The sequence below is a fragment of the Caloenas nicobarica genome, chromosome 16 (assembly GCF_036013445.1).
Source record: "Caloenas nicobarica isolate bCalNic1 chromosome 16, bCalNic1.hap1, whole genome shotgun sequence".
Classification (NCBI taxonomy): domain Eukaryota; kingdom Metazoa; phylum Chordata; class Aves; order Columbiformes; family Columbidae; genus Caloenas; species Caloenas nicobarica.
Window position 1 is genome coordinate 9,710,265 of NC_088260.1, and position 26,381 is coordinate 9,736,645.

The 26,381-nt window shown below is 47.0% G+C and overlaps 1 protein-coding gene across 1 annotated transcript; it reads right to left on the reverse strand.

Moving 5' to 3' along the window:
- Positions 1 to 797: 797 nt before the first annotated feature.
- Positions 798 to 25,871, reverse strand: ADORA2A (adenosine A2a receptor). Its single transcript, XM_065646664.1, has 3 exons — positions 25,768 to 25,871; positions 9,057 to 9,949; positions 798 to 1,815 (listed from the first exon to the last, which is right to left on the reverse strand). Exons 2-3 carry the CDS (start codon positions 9,404 to 9,406, stop codon positions 855 to 857), a joined length of 1,311 nt encoding a protein of 436 aa, XP_065502736.1. The 5' UTR covers positions 9,407 to 9,949; positions 25,768 to 25,871; the 3' UTR covers positions 798 to 854.
- Positions 25,872 to 26,381: the final 510 nt, after the last annotated feature.

Genomic DNA, 26,381 nt, shown 5'->3' on the forward strand with positions numbered 1-26,381 from the left:
GCGTCCTGGTGACACAGAGCACAGCCTGGCCCGCTTGTCTGCTATCTGCAGCACAAGTCCTGCTAACAGCCCTTTTGCTAAGGGAAATCCATATTACAGACTCTGTTTTCGTTATTTGTTAGACAAAGTGGAGAGCTATGAGGTTATATTTGCCTTGCGCAACTGGAACATTGAGCGCTCGGGGAACAGATGTGAGTTCGTGCCCATCTTTTATAACTTAACATAAAGTAATCTTACCAAGACAAGAAATAAACACACTGGAGCAACCTGTTGCAGTATAAGCTTCAAAAACATGAACTGAAAGATAAAATGCCATGGTTGAAGGTATCCAAAGTTCCCATCAGGTACAAGCAGCTGCTGGCATCCTACCTGACCAATAGATGTTGCTATCCCCCTTCCGTTTGTTGCAGGGCCAAAGTACTAAATGGCCCCTTCCTTGGTGCTCTTTGCAATTCAGTGAATACTTCCAGCCATGCTTTTATTTCTGTTGGTAAAGACAGCAAAACCAACATACAACCACAGATACACAGTACAGCATAATGTCATGATGTGCCCTGCATCAGCAGAGTCTCCCAGTGCTGAACTTGGAATGCCATCTTTGACCTTGGCACTGCTCTTGGTGACAGGTCATTGATGAGTAATGTGTCCATCCTTCCTTAGTCCGTTTCAATGGTCTCTTGGCTTTTCTCCAGTCTAGTATTTAGGATCATCCCAACAGTCCTGGGTAGGGACCCCTTTCTCCACAGCGATCTGAATACACACCTCTCACCCCGCCCCCCAGCCTCCCTTTCTGCCATGGCAGAGGTCACCAATGGAAAAAAAATAATTCTACCAGGAAGACTTCAAAAGTCTCATCAGGAAACATCAGCTGCTGCGAAGGCTGCTCTTTCCAGATCTGAGTAAGACACCTGGGCATTGATTAGCTCTTCACTGTGAAGCTCCCTGTTCATGCAAGCATCTGAGAGAATCCCATTTTTGCAGGAATGTGGGAGATGCCCGTTTGTCTCCACATCCAGAGCATTTCCATTCTGGTGCCATTCCAAGCCAGCTTTGCATTTGGTTAAGTCCTGCTTTTCAGGATCCCTGTGGATCTCTCCATTGGTGTATACCTCTAGTGCATACTCACTGATTCGTATGCTGGCGTTCTCTGCGTCCCCACCGTGAGTGGAAGTCCTAGAGCTGGCCGTTCCTGCCTTGAACGGCTCCTTCCGGCCCAGGATGTGCTGGCTGATGATTTTACGGAAGGTGTATCGGAACTCCCTGATTCGGTAGGCATAAATTAGAGGATTTACAACTGAGTTAGCATGAGACAGGATAATAGCCAGATACATCAGCCAGAGGGGAGCATGGGCACAATTTGGGCAAAAAAGGGTAAAGCAGTTAATAATATGTAGTGGAAGCCAGCAGACTGCAAACAACCCAACGATGATGGCTAAAGACTTAGCTGCATGGACTTCCTTCTGCAAAGTGGAGCGAGAACGTTCCCCGTGTACCATCTTGTTCTCCATCTGCTTGAGCTGTCGCCGGGCTGCCATGAAGATTTTCAAATAGATACCAAACATGAGGAGGAGTGGCAGGAGCACACAGGCGAAGAAGTTGTAGTAGACCATGTACTCCATGGTGACCACAGCCTCAAAGAGACATACCACCATACTGTTGCTGCAGTTGATGGGAGAGGACTTATTGGAACCCAGCTCTTCAATCTGGGAGCGCTTGTGCCACCCTAGCATTGGTGTCAAGCCGATGATGAAAGATAATACCCAGCAGATGGCAATGATACCTTTAGCTCGAGAGCCAGTCACCAAGCCATTGTACCTATAAAGCAGAGGAAACGGGAATTACATCAGTATCAGTCAACAAGCCCCTGACACCCAAGCAGCTTCCCAATGGCCCAGAAGACAGCAAGAAAAGCACCTGCTTCTGCAGAACTCACACAGCACAGCAAGGACTCCATGGTGACACTGTATGCCACCTATTTGCCTCTCCTTTCCTTTAGGCAGTGAAGAGGTGACAGAAAAGCCGGAAAATCAACACAGTTTTCATCTGTGTTCCTTCACTCCACCAGCCCACTTGGTCATGCACATAGATCTGGCCTCCTGGATAATTAACAGCACTGCTCTGACCCTTGGCGATGAAGACCACCGTAGCTCTCTTGCCGAAGGCTAAGGTAGTTCTTCCTTTCTGGCAAAGGAGCAGCCTTGTGGCACGGAATTGCTAGGTCTGTCTTGCCGTAGATCTATAAGCCAAATGACACAAAAGAACTCAGGGGCACAGTGGCATCAGCCCCGTGTCCACGTTCAGGTGTGCTCCAGGAAAATTCTGCTGAGTTGCAGAAGCCAGGCTGGCATTGCCTTGCACAGCACCTCATTCTGCTTCACAATGGCGCTTTCAATAAGCACCACCAACCTTCCTTAAATAACTGAGACAAGTCAGCAGTTTTCCTCACCAGCCCAGCTAAGCTGAGCCCAGGTCTTTTCAGAAAGGAAGAATTAAGTTGAGGACAGTGCTCTGATTACAGGTGTGCTGTGGGCTGCACTGCACACCCCAAAGGGGACTTCAGTGGTGGAGGTATTGACATGCCTGGCTGAAGCCAGTGCTCTTAGTAGTAAATTCTCCAAGATCTGTTGGAAGAGACAATAAACGACATGGTAAGAATCTGACAGTGCAGCCAGGGGACCTTGGCTTGTTTGAAATATCGGCCAGTTCCCAAGGCCTCACAGGTTACTGCAAGTCCTGAGCTGACTCCACTAGTTCTCCTCTCTAAAAATGTAAATCAGGGCAACCGTTTAACATTTCAATGCAATTTCCTTCCCTTGGTAATGCTCGGCATGGAAAGTAGATGGCTGGATTCCCACATTGTCCAGCGTGGGTCCCACACTGTACTTGACCCTGTGTGTCTGTGATGGGACAACGGTAGCGCTGGGCTCCCAGTGTTTATCCAATGCTCCTTCTCCCTCTGTCCCCAGAATTCTCTCAGCAAATAAACATGAAAAAAAAAATAATCCAACAAGCCACAGAAATATTTCCATCTCTCAATGAAATAGTTACTCCCACAGGTTCATGCTCCTATCCTGGTGTAAGTTCAAGACAGGGAAGCAGAGAGGCTGCTTTTGCTGGGCACAGTACAGAATGGAGATCCCGCATGTGCTTTAAATCCCTCCTGATGGGCCTCGGAAAAACCTGGCTCCAGTTGAGACCCAGCAGGCTCGAGTCTCCCTTCCTCAGCTGTATTTCAAAATCAGGAAAGAGGAACTGGGTGAGGGAGCTAACCACACAATTCCCAGTACCCCAAATACACTGAAATCCTCCTTCCAGAAATGTGGGAGGGATTCAGATGATTCTGAGAGATAAAAAGGTTTCTCCAGCAAGTAGTGGATCCTACTCAATGCTTAGGGGATGCTAAGGGCACAGCATGGACGGTAGCAGAGAACTGCTCACATTCAGACCTCATCAACACAGCAAAACAGCATCTGTGCTTTGAAAAGTACACTCAGGGAGCAAGAGACTGGCTGAAGGCACTTGGAGCTTGGAAAAACAAAAAACAAAACAAACCCTTCAAAACCCTGTAGTCTTGGAATTGGCGACATCTTGTCAGAGGAATTTTGAAATTGTGCAGCTGTTATCCCACGACTAGAGATGTCCCTTCCCTTCCACTAAAAATACATTCATTACTGCTCCAGGCAAACACCCCCTCCGCCAGTTCTCCCTCCCTCTTACCCTCTGGGGATTCCCATGCAAGAAATTTCACAAGGCTTTGGAACAGCGCTCAGGCCAAGCAGCCTCCTGCCTTCCAGCTGCAGTGTGTTGTGCTGGCAGTGGCAATTACCAGCCTACCAGTGAGTGCATTGCCATGACGCCTTGCTCGGTATCCCCAAGGGTTAAGAGAAAGCTCACAGCATCTCGTCACATCCGATGTGGCACTATGTTGGCCAGGTACCCACTGGGAAGTGTCCGTTCACTTGGGAGAGCTTGATTTCTGGGACCCACTGGAGACACCACAGGCTGACTTGGCTGGGGTAGGGTTATTGTCCAGATGGACTTTCCTGGACTTACTCCTTTTGTCCACTTAGAGATGTCACCAGGCCGGCATTGAAGAGCTTGTGCACCTGTCTGTGCATCTTTCTAAGCTCACAGCACCAGGTCAAAGCTACTCTTGGCATCCCACAGCTCTGCATGGTAAGTTCAGGACTTCCAGGAAGCATCACAGGTACTGTGATTAATAAGTCGTCGCATTCTATGATTCTATGATTCTATCATACTGCGAGTTGCTGGCACCTGTGCAGGGACATAGCCAGCTGAAAGGAGCTGGTCACACCTGCAGCCCATGTTCTGCATAGTTGGCAGGTGACTTTGTAGCATGTCTGATGTGTCCAGACAGCACTGGATTGTCAGTTCTTGTGCTTCCTGGAAATACTGGACTTGCTACACCAATGACAACTTCTACCCAAGAAATTCCAGACACAAGGAACATTAGTGCAGAGCACAGGGACACGCGTGGTGGAGTTGCGTGTGGGGACAGGGTCACCTGACTCCTCTAGAGAAGAAAACCCACTTTTGCAAACACATGAAAATATGAATGTTTTCCCAAAAATATTTTCACCTGCCCTGCTGCTCTCCCAACCATCAGACTGGCAAACTGACTCCAGAACACTGCCCTTGGTGAATGTACAACTCAGCTGTGCTGCCTAAAGTAAGCTGGCTGAGGGTGTGATGCTTCTGGGTTCTTGCTCTACTCTTTATGTCACCAAGACAAATAATTCCTGCAGGAAGTGTAGTACCTCACCAGTCTGATTCATGAACTATGAAGCCGGGTGGAAGAAATGTCTGATATAAGAACCACAGGGTCCTCATCTAGATGGTAAAATCTTTCCACACATTGCATGATATGGAACTGGCCTAACTTATTGTCACAGCATCCCGCCAGCCTAGTGCTTGTCTTCCAAACTCACCTCTGGTTGACCGCACTGCACATCTTGGGCAGATGGCTCTGCCATGCATGGAGCACATTTCAGCCACCCTTACTGCATCACTGGCATTGAGGCCACTAGGCTTTGATGTGAATTCCACCAGTGCTCAATGTTTTTTAGCAAATGCCTACAAAACCCTGTTCACTGAACGCAGCCACTCAACAGCCCACACCTCGGGCAGCTGCAGTGACAGAGGGTAAGACAAAGGGAGGATATTCTATCCCTGTCACATGAGAGACACTGACAGTCCTGGATGATCTGGGAAATCTTGTGGCAGAGCAAGAAACCAAACCCAGACCTTCTCATGTAACACCGAAACAACCCATTCCCAAAACTCTCAGTCGAGAAACTTTCTCCCCTATTACCAGCTGCTGACAGGCAGCAGTGCTTGTCTGTGCTACGGAGACAGGGCAGGGAGGGATCCCATGGGTGGGCACAGGGCTCTGAACAGCAGAAGCAATAACGGTGGGCAGGCTCTGTTCTTTTGCTCGTGGCATGATTGGCTTCCAGACTAAAACCTTGGTAACAGCAAGTTCCACCTTGGCCCATGAAGCCATAGACAAGGGCCACTGCTTTCAAAGCCATGCCCATGCTTGTTCAAAGGAGGAAGCGCATTATTCTTCTTTCATATTAGGGTGAATCTGCCCATAACCTATTTGACACAAACATGAGCATGTGTAGGAAATCCTTGCCATAAAGTCAAAAGGTTTATGGTGAGCAGGGAAAGAAAGAAATCTGGTATGGCTCAAAGTGACAATATAACATTAAATCCTTGATTCACTGATTCAGATGCTCATATATGAGCATTTGAGAAGGCAACCCTAGAGAATTAAAGCAACTGCTGAAACAGACTGTTCTCAGCACAAAGGTCCCTTCCATGTCCTATCCTTTATTCAGGGTTCGTGTTTATCTCCCCTATTCTTCCTACCCCAGAATTTGAGAAGCCACTTCTTCATGCCCGCCTCCTCTAGCCGCTGGCAGAAAAGCATCCCAATGCCACCTCAGAGCTGCAGTTTCAATCACAACTACGTGAGATAAATACGTTCCAAAAGTCAGGGAGCAGCACCTTAGCAATGCTTTCCCAGAGAAGCATCCCAGCAGCTTAGCCAGTCATCTCCAAAGCAACTTTCATCAGAGGAAAAGGTCTGCACGTCAGCAGGTTACTGTAGTTGGCACTGTGTGACCTGCGTAAGTATTCGTGCCACAGGTGAATACCTGAATCCAGCACGCAGAGCAAGCAGTAACCTGAGAAAACTTTTCCGTTTGGCTACAGGAAGAAAAACGCCTCCTCTCTTTGCAGCACACGGGAGCTCCCCGTCCTTCACCACGGGGGTATCTTTACCAGGAAAGCCTGCACAGAACACGTGGCTGGGCACTGCGCCCGCCCGGCGTTTGCTGGCACCAAAGAGCCTGGAAAGTGGCAATTGTTCTTGGCTCATGACTTCATCCTGGAGCTCAGACTCGCAGCCAGTTTTGTTTAGAACTCTCAGGGGGTTTATATCAGCAAGTGCAGGTTTTCAGGTACCTGCCACGTTAGAGGCACAGCTCGGATTTTACACCTAGACTGAAAAACAGCTCGGACTCACTTCCCTGGGAGTGCTTTATTCAAGTTCTACACAATGCATTAATCATTTGAAAGGCAGAACCCATAAGACATTCACAAATTAGTTTTAATTTATTTTAAAATATTACATATAGATGTCTTTCCTCAGTATAATTGTGGGAGGGAGTGTCTTTTATCCACAGAAAAATAATTCCAAAGGTAACTCTAATTATGTAACAAGGTGCCCCAAACCAAGCAGTATCAGAAATTGTACTCTTCTGCCTCCTTAATACTGATAATTTATTTGTGTGGGAATACACATCCACATGTGTATCCACTGATATATGCGGTTACCTTCCTTAGGACAAATCAGACATGAAACAGTCAAAATGAAAAAGAAGAAGAAAAAATAGGTTTGGCCCTTTTCGGTTTCACTGCAGTGAAGGAAGTCTGATTTATTATTATTTTTTCAGAGCACCCATCTAATGAACATTAGGAATGCCTGTTGTTACCTTTCTTGTCCTCTGAGGAGAAAAGAGGCTTTCACAGGTATTAAAGGATGGGGTGAAAACGTTGCACCTTTAGTGGCAAAACTTTCCTTCCAATGATTTGACACATTTTTGAGACAACCAGATATTAGGAAAAGAAAAAAATATGGATATGAACTGTCTGAATCATATCACATTTCCCTCTTCAGCTAATCAGCTTTCACTTTCTCAGCATGTCCGAGGCTATAAATCTAATGCTTATTCATCCGTAAATTCTTAAGGGGAAACACAACTGACAAGTTCTTCACTTCTACTGTGAAAGGACAAACCAGCAGAGGACAAGGAGGGGGAGGAACCCATGGATCTACCTGTGGGTTTCTGCATCCAATCAACTCCAGCATTTCTGGGGCAGAAGAGGGTGTGCACTGTTTGTTCAAAAACAAAATAGCAAAACCAGTACCATGCCCAGCACTGATGAAGTCTGATTTCCCTAAAAGACTCTTTACCTGAGCTATTCCAGGAAATTAAATTTTCAAGACAATATACTTACAGTGATATCCTCAAAAATGGGCAGAAATCCAGATTTTTTAAATCTTTTTCCTGTCAACTCACCCTCTAGCAATAAGAGCGCTTAAACCGTCAGCAGACGTCTTCAGAGTTAGCTCACAAGAGATGATTTAAAGACATTAGCCCTTCTCGAAATCATTTCAGAGGCAAACTTCCAAGGGTTACTCTACATATGTTTCTTTGTAGCATTTATCATTATTTTGGTTTATAAACTGAAACCATCTATATGTAGAACTGTTGAAAAGTGTAGACAGTCCAACTTATAGGTAACAAATATCGAGAGAGTTTTCTCTGCAATGGAATAGTTATTCCTTACAATTACATCAAAAATAGAGGCTTTAACAGGTATGACTGTAGGTTTGGAAACCAACAATTAACGGTAATGTTGTAGCAGCACAAGCTTGCTGAGGCCAGGCTTCAGGAAAGACTGTGCCGCGCTGGTCCACATGGAAAGGTAATCTCCATGGCTCTAGGGAAAAGAATGCTTTCTATTTTTAAACGGGACGTTTGTGTTAACCGACGTAAGTACTGGATGACCAAAGTATTCACAAGAGACAAAACTAAATTGCACAGGTCAACACAAGTGATTTAAGCTCAACAGGAGTGAGGATGTCCAAAACCCCAAACTTGAGAGCATAACAATCAGAAATTTGTTCCATTTTTGCTGCCACATTTCTTGTTCAGGATAGGAAATAAGTCTCTCCATTCCTGAGAGCATGCTGCATCCTCCTAAGGACAAGACGGGAAGGAAGGAGACTCCTACACTTCGCCTGCACCGGCCTCTCCCGGGGCTTCCTCTACATCTTTGGAGCTCACAGAAGGCATTGTCACACAGCATTCAGACCCAGCCCACAACATGCTACGCTGTCTCGCACCCACGGTCAGGTATATCCTGTGACAACAATGTGCTTCTGGAAGCCTGAACTGAGTATCAGCCCCTGCGCATGTGGCGAAACTTCCCCTTGTCCCACGTCAGCCTCCCTGGTTGCACACAAAGGAGCAGCTGCTCGTATTCAGCCTTCAAGCTCTAATAGTGCAAATGTCCTTTTCTTCCTTTAAACTCTGGAGTAGAGACCACGGAAAAACCATCTGCAGGTCTGGGTTGGGACAAGCCTCTGCCTTGACCTAACGGCTAAAAGCTCCACTTTCCCACAGTGATCCTTCTGGTGCCATTGGCTGCAGCTCAGAGCACAGGTTACTGAGGTTACCGGATCACCCTGTCTGAATACAGAATGGCAGCTCCTAGGCAGCGCCATTGCGATGCCGTGGGCACACACCACACGAGGACAGAGAAAACTGGAAAAAGAACCAACCAGAAATATCCAGCAGCCAAGGCAGCTTTCAAGACATAGAAAAGGTTTTTTCAAATTACAAGAGAAGAAGTGCTGATCCTCATTTAACTTTTCCTTGCTTGACTGATCTCCAGACCTGCTGTTTTTACTGATGTTCACCCCTCACAACCCTCCGCCCCGCAGCCCAACCCCTGCTTACCTGAGGGGTATGCGGATCGCAATGATTCTGTCAATGGCAATAGCGAGGAGGCTGAAGATGGAGCTCTGAGTCAAGACCAGGACGAAGCAGGCAATGAAAAGGCAGCCATAGAAGAAGGCACAGAAGCCGGTGCTGATGGTGATGGCAAAGGGGATTGCCAGCACGCCCACGGCGATGTCGGCAGCAGCCAGGGACACCACAAAATAGTTGGTGACGTTCTGCAAGTTGCTGTTCAAATAGACTGCCCAGCAGACCAGGATGTTCCCCAGGATGGCCAGCACTGCAATGACCAGTTCCAGGATGATGTAAGCTATGTCTGAGAGGAAGTCTTCTTTCCCATGTACTAGCATGGTGAGAACGACCAGGCCAATGTGAGAACGTGCCAGAAAAGCTCAGCGTTCATATCTGCAGAGCACTGAACAGCCAAGACACTTCAAAGCTGCCTGGGGTCTGAAGAGCACTCAGCTGCCAGCCGGTGAAGGTTGCTCACACGCACCCTTTTCTCTCCATACCTCTTCAAGATCTTTACAGCAGCAGGTGTCAAGAAAAAAAAAAACAGGGCTTGCCAACTCCAGCCAAGTGGATTAATCAGATGCAGAATAATTCATACTCCAGCAGACGAATGGACAGGAGAATATCTCACGTAGACATATACTGCTCTCCAGACCACAAAGTCCAGCAGGTAACACGACACAGAAAGTGTATTGTATGGCAGCGTCGCATCGGCTGTGACTTCTTGTTTCCTGTTGACAATCACACTGCTAGCCATGGCTTCCTGTCATGTACATACCTACTAGCAACATCCTCCAGTTCTCTTTTTCACCTTTTCCCGCTAGGACTTGGGAAATATTCTCAGCTGAAGGAGACATCCAACTTCTAAACTTTGTAGTTTCCTTTAAAGAAAAAAAAAACAAACACCAACCACATACGCTAAGTAATCAGCTCTACAGAGGAGATGGAAAAAGCAAAATCTCATTAAAGTGGCACATTAAATTGATAACGGATATTAAACAGACCTAGAAGAATACATCATTGGCAAAAAATCTCACATTTTGTCTAGCCTGAAAGCTGCAGGGCCAAACCCAAGGTTCAGGAAGGCAGTATTTCACAGCGGTGATGAGAAACAAGGGATGTTTTGTTTTCAAGGCTACCAACTGAACTGGCACTTCAGCAGCTGCTCAATAGTCTGCCCTGAAACACGAGAGCCCCACTAATTACACCTTGGCAAGTGCTGTGGCTGCACAGAGGAAAGGTGGAGGAGCCTTTCCACATACACCTGTCTCCCTCTGATCACAAACACAAGGCTTGAGCCACGACGTGCTGCCCACCCTCGCGCACTTGGCCACAGAAGTGTGCTGCACCAACGTGCTGCTCTGCGATGACACAAACCTTCATTCGGAAGGGGGTTATGTTGCTGGCGCATGTGGTCACCGCTCTACTGCCATCCCCACTCTTCCTTTCAAGTGCACAAATACTGGAACGTGATCAGCAGGAAGGATAGTTTGAGGTATGTCAGGTAGTGACATCTTTGAGGACTTTCCTGCTGAGTACGCACATCCACTGCAAGGGTCTCTGCAGGTCCCCCTCCTGCAACACCATCATTTTTATTCATGTAAATATGTATCCTATGAGTGAACCATTTATTTGTTATACCTGCATTGTCCACAGATTCAGGTCAGCATCATTCTTCAACTACAACCAGCTAGAAGCGCATCCACCAAGCTACACCTCTCCCAGAAACACACACACAGGCACAATGTCAACCTCATCTCCCAGGTATACATTCACGTTCCTGCAGTATCATGCATGAAGTCTGGGACTAACGTTGGTGCCATTGCAAGGAAACATAGTCCCTACAGCTGCCATTTCATATGAACAGATACACACCACCCACATGCTTGCGTGCCTCACTCGCACACTAATCTTGCAGGTCGCCTCGTACCTCTGCTTTCAGATACGGGTGCATTTCACCACAGTTTCAGTTAAAAATATAGCACTGGAGAATAAAGTTCCCTGAGCTTTGTTCCACAGTCAAGAGATAATCGTTTGCTGTCCTACCCTGTCACTTCCAGAGTGGGTTTTAAACCTTATTTACAAGCTTTAGCAGTAAGATTTTCTTATTAAGAAAACAGCTACTTGAAACAGAGGGCTGGGGGAGAAACACAGCACTAACTGCTGAATTATTATATTTGAGCTTAGTTTCAGATGCAACATGAACCTCCAAACCAGAAGATTTTGGGGACCACATCCACAGGTGACCCAGCAGGTTTCATGCCTTCACAGTTGACTCTGTTTCCAAGTCAGAAACCTAATTTCTCAGGATAAAATGAAAGGGTAAAGACAGTGATAATAAAAGAAAATATGATTAACTTGTGATTCACATCTGATCTCAGGAATATAATCTAATTTTAGACCTTTCATTGATTTAGAGCTCTATTGCTAATGCTGCATTTGAAAGGAAAGTGAATGGTTCTTGGTGGTTTGGATGTGCTTCAAAACCCTATGTTTTTCTCCACCTTCAGCAATCTTATGTGTTTTGTTTGGTTTATGCGGAAGAAATCAACAGAAGAGATTAGTTTGCAATCTAGCTATTAAGAGGAAGATAAAGATCATCCATTTAACCTTTTGTAAAGAATAAAAAACCCCAAGAAGTCTCTATATTGTCTATCTTCCTTTAGCAGAAACTCTGCTTTGCCACTGGCCTCCTAAAGATTGCTTCTACTTTCTTGAGTTTCAGGGATGTCAGTGATATGCTTCTACCTCACTCTGCTAGCATCTGATTGTCCATTACAAATCCCAATAGGTTTGTTTCAAAGCAGTGATACCGAAAACTAACACCCCCAGCCTGAACTTCCAGGGAAAGGGATTAGAATGAATAGAAGATAGAAATAAAGAAAATCTGGAGGTGGAGAAAACAGAAAGAGCAAAATGAAAAATAAACAATGCTGTGAGAAAAAAAAGGGAGAAAAAAAGACAGGAAGAAGCTAGTAGGACTAAAAAAAAAAACCAAACCACAACCAAACAAAGGAAGCTGTGGGCAAAACAGGCCTGTACGAGAAAGACGGAGTGTGTCCCTGCCATAGGTAGGACACGAGGCTGTGCCTGGAGGCTCGGAAGTGGGTACAAGCTCCCATTTCCCACAGCGTCATGGCAGCAGAGACGGAAATAGGGTAACACTCGGCAATGGAGCAGGGACGTGCACCCCTCCGCTTCCTCACATCTTCACGTGTTTCCGTGCAGGTCTGGCTCACGACCAAACTCCAGCGTCGGGACAAGTTTAGAAAAAATTAGCAAATTTCTGTGACATACCTGGGCCAAAACTACTGCTGTGTAAAATAAAACCACCATAAACACCCCCACGAGCTCCTCAAGAACCGAAGAAACCACTTTTGGAAAGGAGCCAGCCTGAGAACTGGTCATGTTAATCCTGATGCTGGGAGGATTTACGTAAAGTCCTGCTGTGTTGCTCTTGCACCTCATATTCATGCCACATATACCTCAGTGATGAGGATCAAAGTGAAATTATTGGGATAGTCTTCCCCATTTAAGAGCTTCCATTAGTAGGATTATGAATCCATATTAATCCCAGATACATTTTCTTTAACCTGACTCTTTCAATGGCTCATCTTCAGCACAAAGACAAAGCTGGAATTGCCTACAGTTCTGCATATATCCTGAAAAAGCATGATGCTGGAATCTGAAGTTTAATGACCACATCACCTACTGTTTTCCGACACAATAGAGCTTTTAACCTGCTGCTTCAACTGTTTGTTTCATGGTCTGATGTTAAATCTGAATTTTTTATCTCTGAATTTGCTTAGTCCCTTGTTTCCCATCTCACCTCACAAACAGTGGCCTGATTCTTCAACCCAAGCACCAGCCATTTATTCCGAAGCCATCTGTGAGATGTTATGTCCAAAGAGGACAACATGTCCTTCCACTCTGTGCTCTCAGATGGGCTGGAAGTTCTGCAAAGCCAGCACATCTCAGAAGAGAAATGACTGGGGCTGAGCAGGTGTCCCAGCCGTGACAAAACAACATTTTGTGTCTGCTTCAGCGTCAGTGCTTCTGCAGTAGCCACTGACGTTAGAAAAAGCAATTATTAGCCACACAACCCCAGTACATCAGAGGCCTCACCTGCTACCAACAGAACGTGCCGCAACCTGGGAGGTTCCCATGTGCGACCCGAAAGCACCCATCTTACCTCGTTAAATCTCTCGCAGCATCAGCCTGCTAGAGCTTTCACCCAACACCACAACAAGTCTTTAATTGTAGAACTATTTGCGACTTGCTTTAAAAGAGGAACAGGTTCTGTCTTTCTGCTCATACTGCTAGAAATTTACTGCACAGGGACAAAATGAAATACAGACCATGTGGGGAAGAAGACATATATCCAGAGGCAATACAAAATTTATTACAGCATCATCTATGTCGTGCAAGACCCAAAGGCTCAGCAACCAGGCATGACAAGACAAAATTAATTAACAATCTGCTTTACTCACTGGGGAAGTGTATATTTAATATCTCAAGCCCTTGAGGGATCAATATTGCAAGCTTCTTGAAACTTAAGAAAAATTACCTGTATCACGCAACCTGCTGGACAGTTACAATTAGTATTTTTTTCTTAAGCCTGTGTTTTATTTTGTTAATTGGATTAATTCCTTCTTGACACCCTGGGCTATGTTCCGGCCTTTTCCCCATTATTAAATAAACCTTTTTTGCCACTCACAAACCTGTAAAGCTGTTGCTCTGTTCATTTTTAGTGACTTGGAACACTCTGTTCTCTCTCCTATTTCAGCCCCAATGAAAAACTACTCCTTGAAAAATTCAATAAAGCATCTGAACAGCACGTTCCCATGAAGCAATTTGCTCCTGGAGCCTAAGCAAGCTTTTGTTTGGCATCTCCAGTTGGCTTTGGACTAAGGTGTTGCCCCTACTCTCTCCTGAGCACCAAAAGCATCGAGGTGAGCCCTTGGCCACTCCTTGGTTCAAATCACCCACCTCAAATAACTGGATTTCCTGCTCTTGGCCCCTTCAGGTCTCCCAGTTTTGGACGTCTGTGCTCTGCCACACTGGTACGGAGAAGACACACCATCTGCTCCGCGTGCCGGGCTGACACGGATGACGATGTCTGTGACGCTTCAGTTTGACAGTCACTCCCAGATATCAGCAAAATCTCCCAGGGATCAGCAGCCCTCGGGGCACCCAGGACAGTCTCTGGGCACGTAGGTGACAGGTTGCAGCGTCCCCCAGCTCCAGAGAGGTTTGGTTTCTCCTGGTCTGCTTCAGGGTAAGCGAGGCAGCAGGCAGCACACGAGGCCAGGGGGGAGGCTCCATCAAGGCTCATTCCACAGATCACAATCTAGCATCTCCTTTTGACAACATGACCCTTCCCAGGTACTGGCCACGTACAGATTGTCTAAGTCCCTTAGGGAAACCCTTGAATTCGCAAACGGCTGTAAGCAGAAAAATTGGTGCTGCTAAATTATTTGTTTCCTACTTTCCAAAGCCCGGAGGGGGAGATGCTTGTCAGTTTTTATCCTCTCTTTGAAATCCCTTCAACTCCCTATCAATTCAATCTCCCTATCTTCTAAATCAAAGACTCTAAGAAATCTTGACTCTCCCCATTTCTTTAGAGGATTAAGTCACAATAAATGAGTCAATGTGCTCACAGGCAGTACACAAATTTGCAAAACAACTCAGGCTGTAAAACATAGTGAAAACAGCTGTCCTTTTGGGGAGAATGATAGGAAAGGCAGCAGCAGCGCTTTTCTGAGTTGCTCAACAGTTTCCTTTCTAAAGTTCGACGTTTCGTGAATACCTCACACAGAGCGGCTTCCCCATGCCCCTGACTGCTCCCCATGCCCCTGACTGCCAGAGCATCCTCCTCCTGCCTCCTGTTGAACACGAAGAGATGTGGCTGGGTGGGGCAGGAAAGAGAGGAGGAAGGAGGCATCACCCATCTCACCAAGACATACCTTTTCTGGTTCCCCTATTTGCTTTATTATTGGCTGCTGTGTAAATGATCTTTTAGGTCATCTGCTTACAGTAATAGGAGGAAATTAAATATTAATAATAGACTATTTCCCTCTAGAGTGCTCTTTGTTAACAAAGGATACAAGTGAAACAAAGCAGGCAAAGTTATCAGCACACCGTGCTCTTGGTTCTCAGGTACCTGCAGCACCTGCACTTTCCCTCAGCCTTCCCTGGAGTCACAGACGCCCAATGTCCTGCACACCTGCCTGTGTGGACACCCCTGCAAGTGCAGAATGTGGTGATGTCTGGAAATCCTTGTTCTATCAAGGGGCTCCACATGGCAGTCTGACCCTTCCAGAGGATCGTTTCAGACTTTACCCATAACATCATCTGCCCACTAAGCCATGGTAGCACCAAGGATCTTTTGAAGCACAGAGTTTGTCTCACCCGGGAGTGAAGTCTTCCTCCAGTGTAAACCCCACAGTGGGGTAACAAGGTTTCTGGATTGGCTTTGCAAATTCTCCAGAAATACCGAATAAAATATGAGGGCTTCAGCTTTGCTAAACTCGGTCTAATCCCTTTTACAGGAAAGCAGCAGCCCTCCAAGACTTAAAACCTTCACTCCATGTACCCGTGAAAAGCAAAAGAAATGGCTCTTTGGAGATCTGTATTGCTCCTGATCTTTGTCCATCAGCTCAGAAATGGAGAAGAAGGACAACATTTCTGCTTTATGTTTCCACCTCTGCTGCAGTCCAGGCCAAAAAGGGAGGCTATGCTCTCAGCAAGAACAAGCATGATGAATCTGGGTGTAAGGCTTTAGTGACTAGAGGATTACTAGAGACACTCATACTGCTGCAGCAGTACAGCAACAAAAAGCATAATAAACCCATACCCTTGAAACCTGTCCCGTGTTTCTCTTCTCTTCCTGTTTATACCCTATACAAAAATCCCAAACCAAAAATGCCCTCAAAACCAAAACCCCACTGGACAACAAGCAAAGGTCATAACATAGATGGGTTGGCTAATAGGAATGGCTAATCCAAAACCAATATTTCAGCTTTGCCTCTGCCCTCCAAGTGCTAGAAGTGGATTAATTTTTATTGCAGTAGCGGAAGACTAGAACAGAATGCATTTGACCATTTCTTTTATCCTAAGTGGATGTTATAAATGTTTAAAAGCAAGAAAAAAAAAAACCTCACAGTAATTATTCTCATTCTAATGGTCACAAAAAGCCAGGGAGGGCAAAACTAAGTAAGGCTGAATGACCAGCAGTTAAATAAGCCAGATCAAACACACAAAAGGAAAAAGGTTCCCCTGCAGCCAGTAAAGTCTCACTGGGCAGCAGGCATCACAATATATTGCCAAAAGGTGCAGAAACACGTTGGATTTTTGAGCAAACCATTTGTATCCAGGATTGATGATTACCTATAGTGGCGTTTCCAAAAATAAAAAATAAGAGTATTTGGATAAGGTTTTATAAGACAGTCACGTAAAAAAAGCATAATTAAAACCATGTACCTTGGCCAGAAACAAGTTAATACTGCCAATATCATGCACAATGTCTCTGAGGAGCCAGGTTTTCCTTTTCTGTGTGAGGGAAGAACTCAAAAGCAAACTCTGCCTCCCCACAGCCCTACTAAAGCCAGCTGTGTTCATACATAAGGAGCATTTCCCTGAAGAACAAAATAAGAACAATGAGGAAACAGGATATCAAGAAGAGGTGACCCACCGAGGAATACAGGCCAGGGAGGAATTTGCTCTGAAAATATTTATCATATTGCTAATGCATCCATTCTGGTATATTTTAAAATAATGGAGTAGACTTCTCTCCAGATGTGACTTCACCTCTCATTTCTATATGAAGTTTCCAGACATGCAGCTGAGAATTTGGTACATCTGTTCATTTTCCTGCATTTTCATCCTGTTGTTCCCAAATCCTATTTGTCTTCTCTAACTACAGGTTTGCTCTCCACCAGGCCTTGTGATCCCTGCTCCCTTTCCTCTGAGCACTGTCCTTCTGCAGGTTGCAAGTGGTGTTTGCCTAAGCTCTGCCAGTGAAACAAAACCTGACTCTACTGCAGTGCAGGGAGTGCTGTTGTACCAGGTCAACCAACACCCCGTCTTCTGCAGCAAACGGAATAGAACTCTTTCCGTCTCTCTCCATGTAACTCAAAATGATTCCCCAGCTGTCCTTCCCTATCCTGACGAAGGCACCGTCCAACTTGAACAGAGATGAGCAAATTCTACCTGCCTCTGAGCCAAAGCAAAGCTGTGTCACCACATGAGCTCATCCCTGGCTCACATGCTGACCCCTCCGAGCAAGGGTTATTACTGAGGACTCACCATGAAGCTCCCATTACGGCCCAAGTGGTTTGACTCACAGGCACCCACGGAACAAAAAGCAGTTGAGCCTCCATTGGGTTGCTAACACAGCTCATCACATCCTTCCTCCCCAAGCTGTTCCCTTCTCTTATCACTTCAAGCAGTGCCACAGCGGCAGCGCTCAGCCGGAGCTCCACAGGGGCTGCCCCGCTGACACGGGCGCAGAGCCCGTGCGAACACCCCCAGAGCTCCCCCACCCTCTGCCCGGCACAGCCCAGCCTCACCGACTGCCATATGTTCCGTATGGACTGGTCCCTGCTGGCTCGGTCACAGAGATCAACCACGTGCTCCCTGTGCCTTGCAATACCCGCTGATTTTCAGCCAACGCAATAAGCCCCATTTCCTCCCATGCCCCAGGGTGTGTCCTGGCCCCTTGCACTCCCAGGCTGTGCAGCTGTATGTTTTATCCCACTTATTTCACCTCAGTTCATCAGCTACCAATGAAAAAGCATTCAGAGAGACAATGCTGGTGGTGTGTGCCCATCCCAAAAGCAGGCAAAAGCCACAATAACAAATTTTATGCCTCCTTGGTTTGTTTCCAGCAACTTTCCCTCTTCCATTTTTTAAGGTATGTACTTTGACTTGCTAATACTTATTTGCTCTGTGTCATGCCTCCTCATCCTGTTAGCGTTTCTGTCTCAGTCTCAAAGCTATTTAAGACATTTTTAGGTCTCTGCCACCCTCTGTGGATAAGGAGGAGTTGATGCTCTGTTGATGCCTTGAGGCCACATGCCCTTACTTTGTCCCTCCCTCTTCTCTTTGCTATGACTTGCACCATACTTCTGTCACTCTTGCCAAGTGACTTGCATTTTCACTATCACAGTCAGCCATGCCAATACAAGCCTTTCTAGAGGTACTCCAAGTGACATTTATTTTTTTTTCTTCAAGCCCTTGATTATAATCTGATCTATTAAGAACTCTCTGGTGTCACTGCTTACTGATCGCAAATTCCCAGTGTTTAGCTGGTGCTCTGAGGACTCTAACAAAGTCCTTCCTTCATTTCCTAAGTCCTTGTGCTGTGGTAAAAGCACATCCGCTGACAAGTAACAGCCTGCTACCTCTGCCTGCTTCCTCCTCTGCCTGCTCAGGCCAGAGACATCGATGTTCTGGAGTGGAGAGCATGCAACTGCTGGTGAAAAAGACATTACTACTCACCGGGTTTTCTCCTTCTACACCAAATCATTGCACTGAAGAACCAGGAGCTACTCATAAATAACTTTAGAAGACATTTTACCAGACTTGTTGTTTATGAGTCAGTGTACTTGTCTAGAGGAAGCAGAAAGGCAGGGAGAGCAGCAGCGAGCACCCTGCTACAATACAGTCACCTCTACCACATTTCTATGAGAACTTAAGATATCCTACGGTTTCTGCACAATAAGAGATCATAAAGAACTCCAGCTGTAAAGAAACCTGCAATCATTTAGCAAATACGTCACAACCACGATCCTCACACCTTGCTGAAGAAGGATAAACCAAAAAAGACTCCAAAGGAAAATTCCTTAGGGACGACGGCATTTGACTCCAACCACACAAGATGTTAGTCAAGCAGAGATGGATCCCAGGGACGTGCCCAGAACGGACATCTCCAAGCCTTTAGGGTGGCTTCTCCCAAGTGGACTGTGTCCATCTCTTGCCTGCGGAATGATACAGCTAGACTGTACTGTGGCTACATGGAGGAAAAGGAAGATTTCCCTTTAGGAACAGGGTAGAAAAGACAATAAAAACTGTCAGTGAATCCTCTTTCCAGTCTTCAGTCCGTGAATACAGCTTCTTACCTTTCTATATCCTGCGAGAGCTGACACCGTACAGTTGTACCAGAGAAAAACAATCACATAACTACATCAAATCTGCCAGAATCCTCTATGTCTACCCATGTTATAACCCTAAATGAATGATGATAGTCAAGCAGACTTTGGATCAGCATTTAGCAAGGCAGAGGACGACATAAACCAAAAGATTAACGTTTTTTAGGTGTTTGACAAAGTTAGGTGCCTCGATCTTAACAAGTCAGCTAAAGAGGCCTGATTTCTGGGAGGGATGCACTTTTTGGAATCAGGGTATATTAAGGAACCCCTGATTAGGTAGCCATTAGCACAGGTCATTTTTTGCCAAAACTCCAGGCTGCTGGACATTTGAGAAACTTTAAAGAAGTCAACGTGCTTCCCCACTCATGCTCCAGGAACTGTAATGGTGCTGGTGCCAGCCCAAGTCAGTCTGATGTTATTTTCCATCGTGCCATTGAACCTGGGCACTGATCTGTGGATCGGACGTATGTGGAAACTGTAATTATTCAAATCAATTTCAATCACGTGCCTCTCTTCTGAAGATCGTATTAAAGAGCCACATGCCTCTTCGCTATCTTTTATCCTGAAGAATGTTTCCTATGGAAAATCCCAGCCTGTGCCCAATTACATGGATCCCATACTGAAACCAAAGCTGTTATCACCACAGAATATGATATTTAACAGACTATTTCCTCTAACTCTTTAACCTCAACAACTGATTCATACCAGGATCTGACAACCCTATTCTGGGAAACCTCAATAACCAAAATGATAGGTCAGTTTGTAGAGGACTCTCCCAGTGCAAGAAGGGAGATGTGGGTAACAAGCCAACATTACAGAACAGGCAAAGAGAGCAGAAACATTTTCACTACTCTAGTGAGAAAAGAAAAAAAAAAAGGAGGAGGGGAAGGGGAGACAAGAATAAAGAAGAGAATACAATAGTGTGAGAGGAGAACAAAATAGCTTCAAAGAAGCAAAACCAGGAGAAAAAAGGGAGGTACACTGAGGTCTGAATACTAAATGAGGAAAGAAACTTCTAACAGGGAAAATAGTGCAAACCTCACCACTCCCAAGGGGACACGTTAAAAGAGCAGAATGAGACCAAATTACAGCTCCTTCTGTTGAAAAGCATTACTCACTCAAACGCAGGAGGGACTCTGCCTGGAGAGATACGCAGATGTGACCCCCAGCTGATGGTGGCTCAGGTTCAGCTGAGCTTTGAATGGCTCCACCAGCAAATGATCCCTCTCCTGGCCCTCCTTGAAGAGCTGCCGAACAAGGAGCCACAACTGTCACCATGAGGGTCACCTGGGATAAACACGGGGGACGGGGAGACGGAGAACGCTGTATCTCAGCCAGCCAGCAGATAAAACAGCCCCAATCGGCAAGTACTAGAGGCCTCTTGAGAATGGCCGAGTGCCTTCCACCCTGGATTTGAGTGTAATCACAAATGCTAATCAACATACACACAGGAGCCCAGCATGTCACTCGTCACGTCCCCAAAGCTTCAGGAAAACCCCCTTTCCTCTCCTTGTATCAGAGAGGGACAGGAAGATTCCTTCATCCCCTATATGCCTGTCCCTCCCCCTGTCCCTGGCTCTAAACATCCCTGCAAGAAGTTTCACTCCCTGCCAACTTCTCCATTGTCTCAGATGCATTGTTTGCAAATGTTCCCTAAAAATGCTATGTAAAGTATTCTTTATTTCTGTTTCAGGTCTTTCCGCATCCCTGCATAGCACCTGGGCTTTATCTTGTTACCTGTCAGATAGTGATAAACCTACTGCATGCAACCCCTGACTTACCATCCAAGATAAATACGATCTGTCTTGGAGCTGTCGTTACTTTTCAAACTTTGCCTTCCCCTGCTGCACTTGTAGTTGTAACAAATTACTTTATTTGGGCCTGAAATGCTGTATGATTACAGCGGGCAAGAGATGGACACTCACTCTTCAAAAAATAAAAAAGCAAAAAACCACCAATAAAAGCCCCAAAACATACATAAAATGTCAAGTGTGGCCTTCCTGGCACCAGTTTTACTGCTGCTTTGTGGGCAAAGAGGCTCCAGTACTCCTGCTCTTGTGTATTTTCTACAATGGCATTTGCATATATTTTACATAAGAGATACTGTATTTTATGCTACCTGGTAATTTTTGGTTTTAATAATCAACCAACAGGCCCAGTGATGAAAAGCATCCTTCTCCAGAACAAGCCATAAACTAAACTGATAAGGTTTGAGTTAGTTGCTTAAGTGTAAGTGACTAGTGAGGTCTAAAGTGCTTCAAGCTATCGCCTGAGCCCCTGCTGTCACTTTAGAAAGGCACACACCACCCTCAGGTCCTATCCTATCTCTGCCAGCCCCACCAGGATGTCTCACATAGCGCTAGATGTCTGTTTATAGCTCCCATATCAAGCCCCAGGCGCCGTGCGCAGGAAGGGACAAAGCCTGCGCTCAAACACATGCTGCAGCACTCTTAACGCTTTTGCCTAACAGCAGTGATCAACCTGAACACGTAATTTTTACAGAAGCCATCTTGTTGCATTTGGCTTTTCTTTGAATTCTTCTAAGCACTTAGTGGTTCATCAGCTCTTTTCATAACCTCATCGCTGTGCATTTACCCAACAACGTGCTCCTAACTTTGCAACTGCATCACCCCATGGAGCTGCAGCACAGCCTACCCACCTTGTCCCTCCCACGCTACGGCAGATCTCCAGCCACGAGGTAGCCAGGTTTTGTCTGATTTGCTCCTTACAGAACTCAGGTTGAGGAGTTAAAGAGATCACATCTTTATTCACTCACATTTACCAAATATGTGCATTCGCTGAAGCGCTTCTAAATACTCTCTGCTGATCCTCTGTGGGTTGCTCACTGCGGCCAGGATGAGGAATGAGTTACAGCAGAAGTTTCAGCTGGACATTGGGGTGTTTCCTGCATGCCAGCGAAGCAAGGAGTCTCCACTGCTGGTCTTTAGGATGGAGAAATAGCTGTCAGGAATGGCAAAAGCACAGCTGATCCTGCCTCTGGGCAGAAGCATGGATTAGATGACCTCGAAGTACCTCCTGAGGATATTTTCCATAACTGAGAGTTGTATTTGCCATCTGTCCATTCTGAGAGTTACTGTCCAACAGAGAGTTACTTCAGAAAAAAAAGAAGTGCGATACAACAAATAACTATTCCTGACACAGATGCAAATTTTGTGAGGGGAGAATCTTCCAGTTCTATAGAGGAAACTGAAGCCTTCAGAGGTTAAACCACCTTCCATGTACCTGTCCAGATCCTCTTGCCCTCCCAAGGCAGGATGCTGTCGGTTCTTTACCCCTAACAGACTAAACCTCAATACCCAGCTACATGAGCATCTCATTAAGTACACAACCTTCTCTGCCTTTTTAAAATGAGCAGAGAGGCAAAGAACTGGTGCTGTTGTGTGCAAATTGCTTTGCTAAGGCTTGTGATGTTTTGCACTGAGGCAAAACCTGAAGGTGATCCATGAGGCAACCGAGTTTTCTGGTCCGAAATATCAGACTGCAGTGAAAGGGAGTAACTCTCCATCGACTTGTAAGAATCCTCCCTGACTCCTTAACACACACCTCAAGATCTCTTGGTTCTTAATTTAGAGTCCAACAAAAAGGAAAGCTTTAATAGTCCATCTCTGTTTTCAGATGGAAAGCAAACAATGAAGGACATAGAGACATTTCACCATCCAGATCAGATGGAGAGAATGAACAAGAAGAACTGAAATCTGTTCCAGCTGAAGACAAGGACGAACTTTGAAGGACACCAAGAGAGGTGCTGATACCAGCCTTTGGATGGAAAACACCTCACTCACAGCTGAGCAGAACTCGGCGAGAGCTCAACCACACTGTGCCTTGCCCCATTTCACATGTGAAAACGTGGGTGGAAATGTCAAACCAAAGCGAAGAGCTGAAGCATAGTGAAAATAAGTGTTTTGGTGGAAAATCTGTGAAGCCTTAAACATCCTGTATAGACGAGAAATCACACAGCCATCAGTCACCCCGGCTGAAAGGAAGTGGTACAGGGGGAGGTTTTCCCTCCACACCAGATGGAAAAGCCGCCAGGGTCCAGCCCGAAGGGGACGTCCTCCGCCAGCCAGCCCAGACCCTTCAGAGAAACACAACTGAAAGGAAGAGTGAAGCTTCAGAACAGTCCCTCCCAGTCTCCTGCTGGACTGAGCTATTCCCAGTAGTCCTTAAGAGGGCTTAACGTCATGGCTCTACACAAAATCCGTTATTGAAGATTAAACAAAAAATATGAATGGCTTTCAAAAGTTGATTACATGCAAATGCAATAGTGCCAGCAGCCCTTATGGAAACATCCTATTAAAATATCAGCAAAAATAGAAATGCAAACATAGGAGACCTGGCAGAAGGCTTTTCAGCTCACATCTCCAGTGCCTTTTGCACCAACTGACAGAAGGACAGAGGCTAAAAACATCATTACAGGCCTGACATCTCCTGACCTGGCACAGGATGATGCTGATTCTATTTTTTATGTATAAAAATACTTATGGAAAGGGAGACAGATTGTGTACGTATGTAAATTACAAATGTACCAGATGAACAGCATTAAAAAGGAGACCTGCTTGCCTTTTTTTTTTTTTTTTTCGCACCCTGGAACAGGTCACTTTTATTTTATATACACACGTACATGTTTGCCGTTTGTATCCACGTGTTTTCTCTACAAACTCAGAGGCTCATAGCTTTCCTGGTTAATTCAGAATTTAATCCATTTACCACATTAGACAAGATTTCATTTTCATAGTATTTTTGTGATATGTGATCACATTTATATTGACTTTTTTATTGAGATTCGAAAGAAGGTATTTCTTCCACAGATCTAATTCAATTGAAATATTTCTCACACCCCCATTGCTCATTTTATCTAATCTTTTCGTACTTCACTTGGGCAATCTGCTCTGGGGGGTGTCTCTCTAACAGCAGGAGCTGGCCACACTTACTTTCTCTCTGTTAGTTTCTCTCCTATAGAAGTCTGAATTTATCAATTACTACACTTCTTGAGTTACACGGGTCTGAGACTTACGAGCCTGATAAGAAACCTGGAAACAAATACATCCAAAGACTGAGTTATCTAGTAGCTGACCATCTGCTTAGGAAAATAATTTTAAGTAGTTATGGCAATTCTATTAACTGCTATTTACCAAGTGAGTCATGTTCTCTTTAAGTTAACCCTTCCCGCCTCGTCTGTGGGCCCTCTGCAAGAGGCAGTTTTGAAGAGGGTGCTCGACCACTTTTACTACTTTGAAGCTACAGCAAAGCCTGGAATGTCTCTGCGCTCAAAACTTAGCCCAAGCTCATACCGCGCCAGAACATAAAAGAGCATTAGAACAACTGTGGTGACTCTTAGACCACGCAAATGATCACGCAGAAAATATTCCACCCGGGAGCATCCCCTGTGAGGGCACCACCCAGCAGCACATCCACAGCAGCAACACACCTGCAGCCTAATGCACTGTCCAGGATGGGCTGTCTGCACCTCCCGGAGGGCAGGTCACCCCGGCCGAGCTGGAGCCCCATCTGCCAGGGCTGAAAGGCCTTTCACGCATCCTCCCAACAGCTCTGGAGACAACTGGCACCTTTCAGCCTGTTCCCCTTTCCTTCATCTGCCCTCTGCCCCCAGCACAGAGGCACTAGGTCGCTCTGTGACCAGCAGCTCCACTAACATACTCGCTGGGTACCATGGCTCAGAATGCTCCCAAGCACAGCGGAAGAGACATCACCAAAAATCGGTTTCAGTCGCTTGGCACAGATGAGGTGGGGTCGGGGCTTTTGGGGGCCAGGAGTGGGATAAGATTGCGCACGGGTTCAATGCTATCTATTCAGTTCCTGCCCTTTTTCCCTTAGCGTGATTGCAAAGTGCATGGAAATCTCTGTAGGGAAGTCCGTCTCCTTTGTTAAACACTACAGAGAAGTTTACAGGATGTACGGTGTTCTATGGAATCACTATTTTACGATAAAGCAGAAGCACAAATATCGGCTGAAGGGCTAGACGGCTGGCTGAGTGCAGGGGGACAAAGTCCAGCGCTTGATGTTTGAAGGAAGATCCGTGGAGCAAACATCTCAGCGTGTGGGGGTGTGTTGGGGAGCTGACAGCTGGGAACCAGCACGGTGTGAAGAGCACCGGCCGCAGGGTGACAAAACCCATCCAAACCGGGACAGGGGAAAGCGGTGGCAAAGAAAAATCGCCCCCGTCTTGGGGCAGGGGATTAGGCGGTACCGAAAGGGCAGCCGGCGAGCACTTTTAAAACTCGCGGGAGCCACGGCAGAGGGACCGGGGCTGCCGCGGACACCGCGAAGGACGCGAGGCAAGTTGAGCCGCCCACAGCGGCTCCCCGGACCGGCGACCGCCGGGCTCGGGATGCACCAGCGGGGCGCTGCGGCCGCCCGCACCGCCCAGGCGGGAGGAGGCAGCGGGGCGAGACCCGCAGCCCGCCCCGGCCGGGAGGTCCCGCTCCGCTCCGCCCCGAGAGCTGCACCCCGGCCACCCGCCGCCCCTCACCGCGGAGCCCAGCCGCGGCGACGCCGGCATCACCCACCTGCCCTGGGGGCGCCGCTCCGCTCCGCTCCGGCCGCGCCTCCGCCGCCGCGCCCGGGAGGCGTGTGGCGGTGCCGGTGCCGGCCCGCCCGGCGCGCCCCGCTCGCGCTCCCGCTCCCGCCCCGCGGCGCCCTCCGCCGCAGCACGCGGCCAGCCCGGCGGCAGCGGCTCCCCCTGCAGGGCGGCGCGGGCGGCGCGGGGCGGGAGCGGCGGCGGGGGCGGCCCGGCGGGGGCGGCGCGGAGACCCCCGGCCCCGGCGGGAAGGAGGCGGCGGGGCCCCCGCGGGAGCAGCTCGCCAAGGCCGAGCGAGCGGCGGTGGAGCCGGTGCCCGCAGCCGCGCAGCCCCGCGGCTTCACCTGCCGGCCGGCGGTAAGCGGGCAGCGGGGGCTCCGCGCCAACAAGGACAACCCGGACCGGCATCTCGCAAAGCGGCCGAAGGAGGGATCGCCACTTATATCTACAGGTCCAGCTCTGGTATTGAGGGACCTGCAAGTGACAGAAACGGGCTTTACTGTGCCTGATCTGCATACAACGACAGCGGGGAAGGAAAGGGGAGGAAAGCAGGGCTTTCTCCGTGCATTGGTTTAAACATCTACTTTCCAGGCTGGAAAACCC

Coding starts and splice junctions, on each gene's coding strand:
- ADORA2A (XM_065646664.1), bottom strand. CDS start 9,406: ATGCTAGTACATGGGAAAGAAGACTTCCTCTCAGACATAGCTTACATC. Junction 1,816..9,056: donor GCGATCCGCATACCCCTCAG/GTAAGCAGGGGT, acceptor TCTGCTTTATAG/GTACAATGGCTTGGTGACTG.